This window comes from Protomyctophum parallelum, assembly GCF_964188405.1.
Source record: "Protomyctophum parallelum genome assembly, chromosome: 1".
In the NCBI taxonomy this organism is placed as follows: Eukaryota; Metazoa; Chordata; class Actinopteri; order Myctophiformes; family Myctophidae; genus Protomyctophum; species Protomyctophum parallelum.
Genome location: NC_139697.1, coordinates 94,327,393 through 94,339,752, shown reverse-complemented (window position 1 = coordinate 94,339,752; position 12,360 = coordinate 94,327,393). Strand labels below are relative to the sequence as shown.

The following is a 12,360-nucleotide window of genomic DNA, read 5'->3' as shown; positions in this document are numbered from 1 at the left end:
GCAGCGCAGCCAGGTGCTCTGAGGCTTTGATTAGACAGCGGTCTTTTATAGAGCGGAGCGGTTTGTTATCAAGAAATAACACACACGCCCTATGGAATGTATGGAATGCATGTGGTAATAAAAAACTGCGTAACGTCCTATGGATAATATGAGCATCAAAGCAATATTTTAAATACTTTTTCTTAACACATTTTATTAGCACAATCCAAAGGGCTGGAGTTCTGGACCACACATAGGCACATAGGCACATCGACTTGTGGCAGGAGTTTTCTCCATTGAGTGAAAATGAAACTATTGTTATTATGAATTCAGCGATTGACCAATCAGAATCAAGCATTCTACCAAGCCGTGTAATATAAGACAGTGGTTCCCCAAAGTTGTCATGTCAAGGACCCCCAAAATGATACTCATTAGCCTGCGGACCCCCATTTGAAAATATATGCTAAGGACCCCCCATAAGAGAAGGTTTCTATGGCTCTAGCAGTGATTTCCAACCATTTTCATTTCAAGGACCCCCCTGGTTTGACCTGAATTATTTATCTCTTTATAACTCTGAGTTACAGACTCGTAATAATAATAATAAACTGTATTTATATCGCACCTTTCAAAAGCAAGTTTACAAAGTGCTTCACAACACAAATTACAACAAATCACAAAAGCTAAAAAAAAACAAAAAACACATGAGTATAAAAAACAAAGAGGGTCCATTTGGTTCCTAACTATCATTTAGCTGGAATTGCTCTCGTATGATAAGATGATATAACGTTACCCTGCGGTCCACAGTCCAATCCAGACGGGACCTCCTGCAGAGACTGATCGTCGTCCGTAGCAAGGTAGTAGCTCATCAGTGGTGACATCACGGAGTCCTCACACATGTCCAGCGCCAGCTGCCTCTGTCAACAAGAACAACAACACCATCATCATCATGCTGCGAGAGTGAGGTCTAGCCAACACCAACTCGGGATTCCTGGATCGCTGCCCTCCACAAATTCCTATCCAACATCAGGTTCTTGAGCTCTGCAGTGTTGTCAGCCAAGCTGTCGCGCCGCAGCACGTCTACATAGGTGGTACGCTTCTTTCCCCTCCTGGCTTTGCCCTGGGTTGGCTCCCATAGGGTCAATTTACTCAAGTTCTGGGTGCCCATACAGCAGTACTGACTCCACAGTAGCTATGAACAGCCGCCTCTTACAACAACACAACTCAACACAGTAATAAAACATCAGGTATAGAGCGCTGACACTGGTCCTAGCTCTGGAACCACCAACAACACAACTCAACACAGTAATAAAACATCAGGTATAGAGCGCTGACACTGGTCCTAGCTCTGGAACCAACAACAACACAACTCAACACAGTAATAAAACATCAGGTATAGAGCGCTGACACTGGTCCTAGCTCTGGAACCACCAACAACACAACTCAACACAGTAATAAAACATCAGGTATAGAGCGCTGACACTGGTCCTGGCTCTGGAACCAACAACAACACAACTCAACACAGTAATAAAACATCAGGTATAGAGCGCTGACACTGGTCCTGGCTCTGGAACCAACAACAACACAACTCAACACAGTAATAAAACATCAGGTATAGAGCGCTGACACTGGTCCTGGCTCTGGAACCAACAATGGTTCTAACTAGAGAACTGATCCGATCACGTGATCGGAAATCGCCGCCGATCACATGATTTTCAAAAGATCGGAATTTGGGGGGGGGGGGGGGGGGGAATCACTCTGAAGAACCAGTTTCGGTTCCAGTTGTCACCTTTCTTAGTTTCGAAGTGTCCTTGAGCAAGACACTGAACCCCTAATTGCTCCTGATGTGCTGGTTGGTGCCTTGCATGGTTTCCGCCGCCATCGGTGTATGAATGTGTGTGTGAATGGGTGAATGTAACGCACCTTGGATAAAGGCGCCATATAAATGCACCATTTACCATCAGGGACGTGCACACATAGACATCAAAGGGGGCTTCAGCCCCTGCCCTTTTACCCGTCTGTAAGACAACTGCCCTCTCCAGACCACCAATGCAGAATTTACTATGATGAAAGAAATGCAAATGCCCTCCTCTCCTTTCCATGCCATGCCGGAAGGCAGCATTCAGGAGAATTGCTGAACTTGAGCGCAGTCGTAGTCGCAGAACGCAGTCACTGTGCGACGCGTTGTGAGCTTGTAGATCTGCTTTTTTTTTTTTCCAAGAGTGCCCTCTTTTGCGGGATTTCAGCCCCTGCCTCTCTAACACTCTCTGCACGTCCCTGGATCCCAGGCCAGGCCAGCAATGTGTCCATGTGTGTCCAGTCCCTGAGCAAGACTCTTAAGTTATCTCCTATAATTGCTCCCTGAGAGCCGTAGATTAGCGGCTCACTGCTCCTATTGTAGTTATAGGATGGGTAGATAGTGACGAAAAAAAGAAAACACCCCAATGATTGGGGACTCAAGGCTCATACATACTCCAGTTTTTGGTGATAGGTTATCACCGTTTTAGGTGATAGCTTATCACCTAAAACGGTGATAAGAGTTGAGGCCATCATACTCGCGGTGATGTCGGGGGGTGATAGCTCCAGAGTGAAAAGACTTGTCTGGTAGTAAAAACAGAGAGATGGGTCTGTGTCCGCGGTGATAGCTGATCATCACCGCGGCTGACGTAATGGTGTAGTTTTCCAACCCTTTAAAAACTACACCGCGGTGATAAGCTATCACCAAAAACTGGAGCATGTACGAGCCTTTAGTGTTCCGTGGCCAGATGGATGGATGAACCAAACTGTGTACAGTCAGATTCAAACTCCAATACGCCGACGCCGTGACATGGATGCGAAAGATAGTGATCACAATGTAAACAGCAGTGCGTTGTCGAGGGCACTCCTTTTCTGTCGACCGTAGATGGCCTCTTATCTGTCACCATTAGTCAATAAGAAACAGCCCCGTCCGTGGCCTCTGTGTGCCCAGGCATGCTGGGAAGTCGCTGAAGAAAGAGGACCTTATTTGGTGTTTCCTGTTGCATCATGCGCACTCTCTTCAACCTGGCCTTGAGGCAGCATAGTGTGTGTGTGTGTGTGTGTGTGTGTGTGTGTGGGGCAGCGTTTATTATGGAGTTTATTATGGCGTTGGTGCAAAGCACGGTTCAAACATTCTCTTTCAACCGTGCTTTGCACTACGCACAGAAGAATGGTGGTTCTTTAACCCATTCTGACCTGAGATCAGATACTACACACGAAGCAGAATGGTGGTTCTTTAAAAGGCTGTATGGTTCCATGAAAAACCATCACCTACTGTACTAAAGAATAATTTTATTTGGTTTTAATGGTTCTTTGAGACACCTTGAACCCTAGCATCCCAATTTTGGGCATGTCTTAACCCATTCTGACCGGGCACCCATTTTGGTGTTGGCATCATGTTATGCTTTAGCTATTGAAAAATAGCAGATCTACAAGCTCATATCGCGCCACCGAGTGGCGCGATACGAGCTTGTAGGTCTGCTATTTTTGAAAAATCGAAGAGCGACTGACATTTTTAGAATCTGATCTCAGGTCAGAATGGGTTCATCAGACCAGTGTGTGTCCGGCGGAAACCTCGTATGAATCTGATCTCAGGTCAGAATGGGTTAATAGGCAAACATTCGCCAAATAAACTGCAGCATCGAAGTATGGCGCCGTGACACCGGTTGGCGTGTATAGGTCTGAAAGGATACAAATAAAAGGTTCTTCCATCTACGTCTGGGTTTCTCAAAGCAGCAGGGTTGCCATGATGCGAGTCCAGGGGTGCCACGGGATACGTATCTATTATTACAGCTTGAACTGGAATTGGCGACGCACGCAGACCGAAACTTTATTTCTCTTCAGAAGCGCGACGCCGCATAACCCTAGGTATCGAGATTGCAGGTGAGTGAATCGTCCCACTTCTAGTGCGTGGATGAAAAGGTTATCTGAAGCGGTGCCCTGAGACAAAAGAGTTCAACCCCTGATCTATGCCGTCACTCTGGAGAACCAGTTTGGGTTCCAGTTGGCACCTTTTATTTCTCTGTGTGTACTTTGCTGGGTTAGAGAGACATGTTTGTTCGTGCAATCATCTTCTACAGTATCTCAACTGTGACGGGCCGCCCCAGGGCCTATGTCAGGGTTTGTGTGTGCTTTACTAATAGTAATCTGTCTTTCAGTGTGATGAGACCTGGTGGTGGCAATCAAGGATTGGAGGCAGCTGGCCAGTGCCTCCAATCACTATAAAAGAGCTACCTTGCCTGTGGTGCTGTCTCTTCCACCTGGGCCACACCCGGGCATGGCCACACAGGGCATATTGTTTGTTTGACTATCAGTTCTCAGTTTGTGGTGGCAGTTTAGTTTCCCTGCCAGGTTTTTGTTGGAAACATGTGTTCGTTCTACTTTAAACTTAATGATTCTATTTAATAAACTTTGCATTTTTGCATTTATCCCATGCTTGTTTCCCTTCTTTGTTATGGTCTGAGAGCTGGACCTATAACTGCACGTCATCACAATGCAGGAGCAAGCCAAACCACACTGCAATTTACCGTTCTTATGTCTCTGTCGCTATCTGTTCTCTATCTGTCTGTCTGTCTCTCTGTGTGTGTGTGTGTGTGTGTGTGTGTGTGTGTGTGTGTGTGTGTGTGTGTGTGTGTGTGTGACTGTGTGTGTGTGTGAGTGTGTGTGTGTTGCGTAATAATACCACGGAAAAGCAATCGAAAGCAAGTTCCTGCAATCATCTTTTACCATCTACATGTCATCACAATGCCAAACCACACTGCAATGTACCATTGTATCTACTGGTGCTATCTAGCGCTCTCTCTCTCTCTCTCTCTCTGTCTGTCTGTCTGTCTGTCTGTGTCTGTCCCTTCTTCCCTCCCTGTCTCTATGTCTCGTGTGTGTGTGTGTGTGTGTGTGTGTGTGTGTGTGCGCGTGCATGCTTGCTTCGCTTGTACAGTATGTGCCACTGCCACAAAACAAAAGTACACCTGAAATCACGTCCAATATCTAATGCCATAGTCTGTGGGCGTTGGCAACCGCTCTCTCTGAGTCCTATAGTGAGACAGCAGCACAGCTAGTGTCTCCCAGCTGTGTGTACAGCGCTATGACTCAGCTGTCCTAGTCTCTCTGAGTCCTAGTGAGACAGCAGCACAGCTAGTGTCTCCCAGCTGTGTGTACAGCGCTGTGACTCAGCTGTCCTATAGTCTCTCTCTGAGTCCTAGTGAGACAGCAGCACAGCTAGTGTCTCCCAGCTGTGTGTACAGCGCTGTGACTCAGCTGTCCTATAGTCTCTCTCTGAGTCCTATAGTGAGACAGCAGCACAGCTAGTGTCTCCCAGCTGTGTGTACAGCGCTGTGACTCAGCTGTCCTATAGTCTCTCTCTGAGTCCTAGTGAGACAGCAGCACAGCTAGTGTCTCCCAGCTGTGTGTACAGCGCTGTGACTCAGCTGTCCTATAGTCTCTCTCTGTCTCCTAGTGAGACAGCAGCACAGCTAGTGTCTCCCAGCGGTGTGTACAGCGCTGTGACTCAGCTGTCCATGCTCGCGCGTTTCTACCCATCGTTTGGCCACTTCAGTCGCTCAGAAGAGAAAAGATGACCCTGTCGGCCAAACATCCAAGCCTTCGAGGTCTTTAAAGGCCTTTCTGTTATGTTCTTTGTGTATTTACTTGCGCAAGCAGAGCGCGCAAGTCATAGTTTTCGTCCATGTCGCCGTTTGATGCGTATGCGCCGTGCCAGCGTATTGACGTAATGACTACTTGTGCTTGATATGGCAGTGGTGTCAGATTACATACATGTAGACATACATGTATACATAGGGGCATTACCTTTAATCCTCCCGACACTAAAACATATCGTCATTACGTCACCATCGAAAACCAATTACACCCTGGCATTGGGTCCTTTAATCCACATCTTTATTACGTCATCATTGAGAGCTAGTTATACCAGTTATACCCTGACGTCATATGCTGCTACGATACATACGCAGCAAAGTAACCACAGTATACCGCTAATCAACTTACAAATTACATATACATAGAGGCATACTTAACAATACTACCTTTCTACCTCCAAAAACTAGGTATGTAGCAAATAGCTATACACATAATAATTCAATATTTAAAACTTTCACAGAGAAGCTGAGATTTGACAGTTTGTAGCGCTCTGCCATTTATGGCCTACTTGTGTGCAACAACAAGCAAGTAGGCACTTGACAGAGTGCAGTTCTAGTTTTTATTGTTGTATAATGACTGCCAGTGTACCAAAGGCAAATTTGATGGACAATAAAGTGTTACTCTATATCTTATCTTTAATTTGATAAGATGACAACATGAGGATGAATTAATTCCACTATTCTGCCACCATACAGTGGACCGCCCGCCCCTATACCACCATGGCAGCAGTCACACGGTCCTCATTCAAAACCACCATAAGGCATCTGTCTGCAATATATATATATAAAGTTGAAGAAGAAAACACGGCCCCCTCACGCATTAGAAGGACATTATCAGTCACTGGGACCAAGGACGGGTGTTTCCAATTAATCTATATCGTGGTTAAAATGGAGTTTGAAGTTAGAAACATGTTTGAAAGTGAAATATCCCAAGTTTAATCACTTAAACAATATGGGTAACCCTCAGGGCTCAATACTAGTGTATTTTTGGGGGGAAGCTTTGGCTGAAAATAGCCTATTGATGACCACGCCTTTTGTCAATCTGTTATTTTAAGCAGAAACGTTGTCCCCACAATACTCAAGAATGAGTGGGTTATAAGTGGTTAAGTCTTAGCTTGCACCCCCCCCCCCCCATTGTATATGTATTGTACAGTACAGGATGTGTCTTTGAATACATAGACGTACAATGGAAACGAGCCCTCACGGCTTTTTTGTGTTATCCTTTTTAAGTCCTATTCATAATTCATATACTCCAGTTTTAGGGCAGATTCAAACTATTCCCGAATATGATTGCCTGGTCCCCGCTGCCCATGATTCACATTGGCCTTGATTCTTCCGCACCCGAGTACACTTCATTCAACTGTATTCAATGCTTTCACATTGTAGTGATGCGTATCCGAGTACACTTCATTCAACTGTATTCAATGCTTTCACATTGTAGTGATGCGTATCCGAGTACACTTCATTCAACTGTATTCAATGCTTTCACATTGCAGCGATCCGTATCCGAGTACACTTCATTCAACTGTATTCAATGCTTTCACATTGCAGCGATCCGTATCCGAGTACACTTTAAACAACTGTATTCAATGCTTTCACATTGCAGTGATCCGTATCCGAGTACATTTCATTCAACTGTATTCAATGCTTTCACATTGTAGTGATGCGTATCCGAGTACACTTCATTCAACTGTATTCAATGCTTTCACATTGTAGTGATGCGTATCCGAGTACATTTCATTCAACTGTATTCAATGCTTTCACATTGTAGTGATGCGTATCCGAGTACATTTCATTCAACTGTATTCAATGCTTTCACATTGTAGTGATGCGTATCCGAGTACATTTCATTCAACTGTATTCAATGCTTTCACATTGTAGTGATGCGTATCCGAGTACACTTCATTCAACTGTATTCAATGCTTTCACATTGTAGTGATGCGTATCCGAGTACATTTCATTCAACTGTATTCAATGCTTTCACCGAAACGGTGGTTAGTGAAAACAGAGAGGTGTGTCGTGTCGACTCGTGTGAGCGGTGACCACCGTGGCGTGACGTCATGTTGTAGTTTTAACCACCGTGGCGTGACGTCATGTTGTAGTTTTAACCACCATGGCGTGACGTCACGTTGTAGTTTTAACCACATTGGCGTGACGTCACGTTGTAGTTTTAACCACCGTGGCGTGACGTCACGTTGTAGTTTTAACCACCGTGGCGTGACGTCACGTTGTAGTTTTAACCACCGTGGCGTGACGTCACGTTGTAGTTTTAACCACCGTGGCGTGACGTCACGTTGTAGTTTTAACCACTGTGGCGTGACGTCACGTTGTAGTTTTAACCACCGTGGCGTGACGTCACGTTGTAGTTTTAACCACCGTGGCGTGACGTCATGTTGTAGTTTTCGGTGGTCACCTCTTCACGGAAAACTGGACCATGAAGAGGCCTTTATACGAGGTTTCTACCCGACAGTCTGGCTATCTGGTTGCCATGGGTACACGTGGAGTGTCTCTTTGTGTCCCTGCTGACGACCATGAAGGCCTGTCTGGATCAATCACTGCTGGGAGCACAGCGCCGATGTGTCTGCACCAACGTCGGAATAAAATAAAATAAAGTCTTCTAAATCATGACCATTTTCTGAAAAACCTCATGTTTCTATGTCGGTGGTGCTCAATATTTCATGTTAAGGACCCCCAAAAATGATATGCATTTGGCCTCTGACCCCCATCTGAAAATATGATGTTTCCAGGATGCCCCCCCCCCCCCCGCCCCACCCCCTGCCAGAATCAAAGATTTGAGTTAAAACGTTTGCTGTGAAAGAATATAATATATTCAAAGATTTGCACCACATTTACACGATTTTTCAAAAATAGCAGATGCACACGCACGCACACACGTGCGCGCACACACACACACACACACACACGCACGCACGCACGCACGCACGCACGCACGCACGCACACACAATGCTACCTTGATCATGGAGTGAAGGCCAGTAGATCTTGGGGTGATTTGGTCCATTCTGTAGAAGTCACACATGTTGGATTCTGAAAAGGACAAAACCACCATGTTACATCAGCAGGTCTATCTGGGAACCCACAGTTTGAGTTTTCCATACGCAATTTGAACTCTAGTCTTTAAGTCTTTTTGAATAGATTCTAAAACTATACGACCACTTGACATACAGGGCCTATCCATGGGCCATTCTGTTTGGCGCTTAATTTTTTTTTTTGAGGCTTTCGCCTTTTATTTTATATTTTATAGAGAGACAGACAGTAGGCTGACAGGAAATGGGGGAGGGAGATGGGGGAGTGACACACAGTAAAGGCCGTTGGGATCGGGAGTCGAACCCGCGGCACACTGCCAGACTCGGGCTATACCGGCCAAGGTGCCTGGACCGCTGAGCCACGGCCCAGGCCAACACTCAAGCATTTTACTCAGTGTTTTACAGTGTAGAGATTAAAAACTAAATCACACTTGCGATGTATCATCCAGAGAGTGGCGACTATAGCGTTGAGTTCCATTGGAATGCAGAAGTGCTCATTATATCTCAATGGGATAGTTCCAATGTTTGGAACTATATTCCATAGCACCACGCTTTGCGGCGAGATCAAAGCGTGTCGCCACTCTCTTCTTACTATAGATCACTCTGGTATCATCATACTTCACATTCCGTACAGCTGAGCACATTTGGTGCTCATGATACCACGCCCCTCAACAAAAGGTATCAAATCCGAATCCGTCTTGTGTTCTCAAAGTGGGGTCCTGGGACCCCCAGGGGTCCTAGAGTAGTATCTAACCACTTAAACCCTATAGGCTATTGAAAATAGCAGATTTACAATCTCTCAACTCTCAACTCAAAGAATCTTGGGGCAGGTCGATCCCTGGCACATTGTGTTTTCAGAATGGGGTCTGAAGGGGGTCTGAAGGGGGTCTGCATGGGCGCATTGTGCGGCCAAATATATATGAAATTTGGGGGACCTTGACATGAAAACGTTTGAGATGAAACCACATGGTCTAAATTAGACTTCTAATATGAAACCAGGAGTCCTTGAAATGAAATATGTATATAGGCCTACTCAACAGAATATGAAACTGACTGGATTGAATTTAACTTCACTTGTTATTTCACAACATAACCTTTCAACATTATAGGCAGCCTATAGAGCGGCGCAGTCCCTCCCCCTTTCAGAACAACGAACGGCCCAGGAAATGAAAACGCAATGCATTTCCCCATAGGCAGTTTCTATTTGATTTATTTAAAGACCTTTTAAGCGTCATACGAAGCCAACTCTTGTCGTGACAAATCATGACAACACACACAATATTTCGGGCCAAACAAAGAATTAGAAAGTAGAAAGAAACGGCAGGTTACAACACTTTTTTTGTTGTTTTTCTTCTTTGTAATTATTTGTTTGGTCCAAAATATTGTGTGTGTTGTCATGATTTGTCACGACAAGAGTTCGCTTCGTACGACGCTTAAAAGGTCTTTAAATAAATTAAATAAAAACTGCCTATGGGGAAATGCATTGCGTTTTCGTTGTTCTGAAAGGGGGAGGGACTGCGCCGCTCTATAGGCTAATAAGTTCTTATAGCACTTCAGCATAACACTTTTATCATACAGTATAACTTATCAACATTAGCTATAGGCTATAATGAGCTGTCACAGCCTACACACTATAGGGCAGTGGTGCCCAAAGTGGGGTCCGTGGCGTGGACCCCCAGGGGTCCTTGAGGGAATTTTAGGGGGTGGTCCCCAGCTATAAATGATAGTACCGTAATCAAAAAAGTCAACCGAAGAACAATATACCTTTTACAGGATCTCCTCACTCATGGTCAACAAAAACACCTTGAAGACCCTAACAGGAGTCCTCATACAAGGTTTCTTTGACTATGCATGCACCTCTTGGTACCACAGCACCTCAAAGGCCCTTAAAACAAGGCTCCAGACTTCCCAAAACAAACTGGTCAGGCTCCTACTTGGCCTCACCCCCCGAACCCACCTCACCCCTGCCCACTTTGACAGGCTGGAATGGCTTAGGGTCGATGACAGAGTACAGCATCTTGCAATGGGTTTAAATACTTCCTTAATGTTAACGAAGTCCACACCCACAATACCAGAGGGAGTGCAACAAACCATGTGCAACCCAGATTTGGCACAAACAAGGAACTAAATTATTTCCGCTCCTATGCCACCAAAATGTGGAACGCCCTACCAACAGTCATTAAGACATGCGAATCCCTTGACTCCTTCAAAACTGCTCTCAAAGGGCACCACGGCTGCAATTCAAAACTGCCCCCCCCACCCCTTTCCCCCCTCACTGTATATGTTTCTTTTCCCTTTTTTACTTTCTTTATGATGAATTCCTGTTCTGTTCTTTGGCTATGTGTCTTTGTCTCTAAATGTTTTGATGATTTGAACATGGTGGACCCTCACCCCTCACGACGTCCACTAACAGTTAACAGTTTTTGTATTGAGTTGCGCTTGAAATGTACTGTAATTCTGCAAACTGTTAATAAATATTTCAATCAATCAATCAATCAATCAATCAATCAATCAATCACTCAATAGTTTGCAAACAAATGGACCCTTTATGTGTCTGTAACACTGAGAGTGTACAAATGGAACCAAATGATTTGACTATTAGGCCTAGTGCCAATTTGGGGGTCCTTGACACTAAAAAGTTTGGGAACCACTGCATTACGGCACACAAACACCATTCCATTATTACCCAATCAAAGTTACTATAGGCTACAGTACAGCCAGCAGTAACAGTTCCCCGAAATGACTCATTGAGTCATTGCGGTGTGTGTGTGCGTGTGTGTGTGTGTGTGTGTGTGTGTGTGTGTGACTTTGTGTGTGCGTGCGCGCGATACGTTGAAGAACAAATCTCTGAGGCTTAAACAAGTTGTGTGCTGATCAGTCATCGCCTCTACACACCAACAAATAAACAATAACCCGGATATCTTAAACCTTTTATGAATCTATATTAGAGCGTTGTTTAAATCATATAAACTCACCAATAGAGGTAAACTGTAGACTTATACGCGCGGCGGCGCGTTGATAATGCAATAATGCAATACAAAGACTATACAAGACTAAATAATGCACTTACCCTTAATTCCTTCGATCGCCAAACGCTTCAATAGCAGGAATTCAAAGCTTAAATGATTAGTAGGTACAATAGAATCTCGGCGCGGTGAGTGTGTGTGTGTTCTTGTTGGAATGGGGCGGGTCATTGGTAACATCAGTATTTTACATGCGCACTGTGCGCAGTGGAAAATTATCATACACACCCATATGGTACGTCACTGTCAATACATGAGATCATATTACAGGGACGTTTACATGAATACATCCCTAGCGTTCAATTCATTTAACTCCGGGTCTATTTGGTTCCTCACTCTGAGTTATTATTTAATATGATATCAGGGTTTTGATTGCATAGCACTATATGTCAATACATGTTGATGAATTGAGTAGGAGCTAGGACCCTTATGGAAACAAGCCAATACGCTTTATTGGGTTTAAATCCTCTTGTATTAAACAAACTGTACTTTCCTGTGCTTTTTGTTTTGCAAACTGTTAATAAAGTCAATCAATCAATCAAGTCTCCTTTGAGAGGTTTTTTAGATTGTGTCAAAGGTCATGCCTCACCTATAGACACATCAGGATCTGACAACCTGAGGCCGGGTCAAGATTCAATTTATCC

The 12,360-nt window shown here is 44.6% G+C and overlaps 1 protein-coding gene across 3 annotated transcripts in view; it reads right to left on the bottom strand.

Moving 5' to 3' along the window:
* ets2 (v-ets avian erythroblastosis virus E26 oncogene homolog 2) overlaps positions 1-11,877 on the bottom strand; it is a 31,714-nt gene extending 19,837 nt beyond the window's left edge. For all 3 annotated transcript variants that reach the window (XR_014569128.1, XM_083762907.1, XM_083762908.1), the window contains exons 1-3: positions 11,764-11,877; positions 8,621-8,694; positions 770-893 (exon numbers count right to left, since the gene is read on the bottom strand). Coding sequence is in view for 2 of the 3 variants with exons in the window: in XM_083762907.1 (XP_083619033.1) it covers positions 770-893; positions 8,621-8,686 (190 nt within the window). In the remaining variant the exon portion in view is untranslated. The remainder of the gene's footprint in view (positions 1-769; positions 894-8,620; positions 8,695-11,763) is intronic.
* Positions 11,878-12,360: the final 483 nt, after the last annotated feature.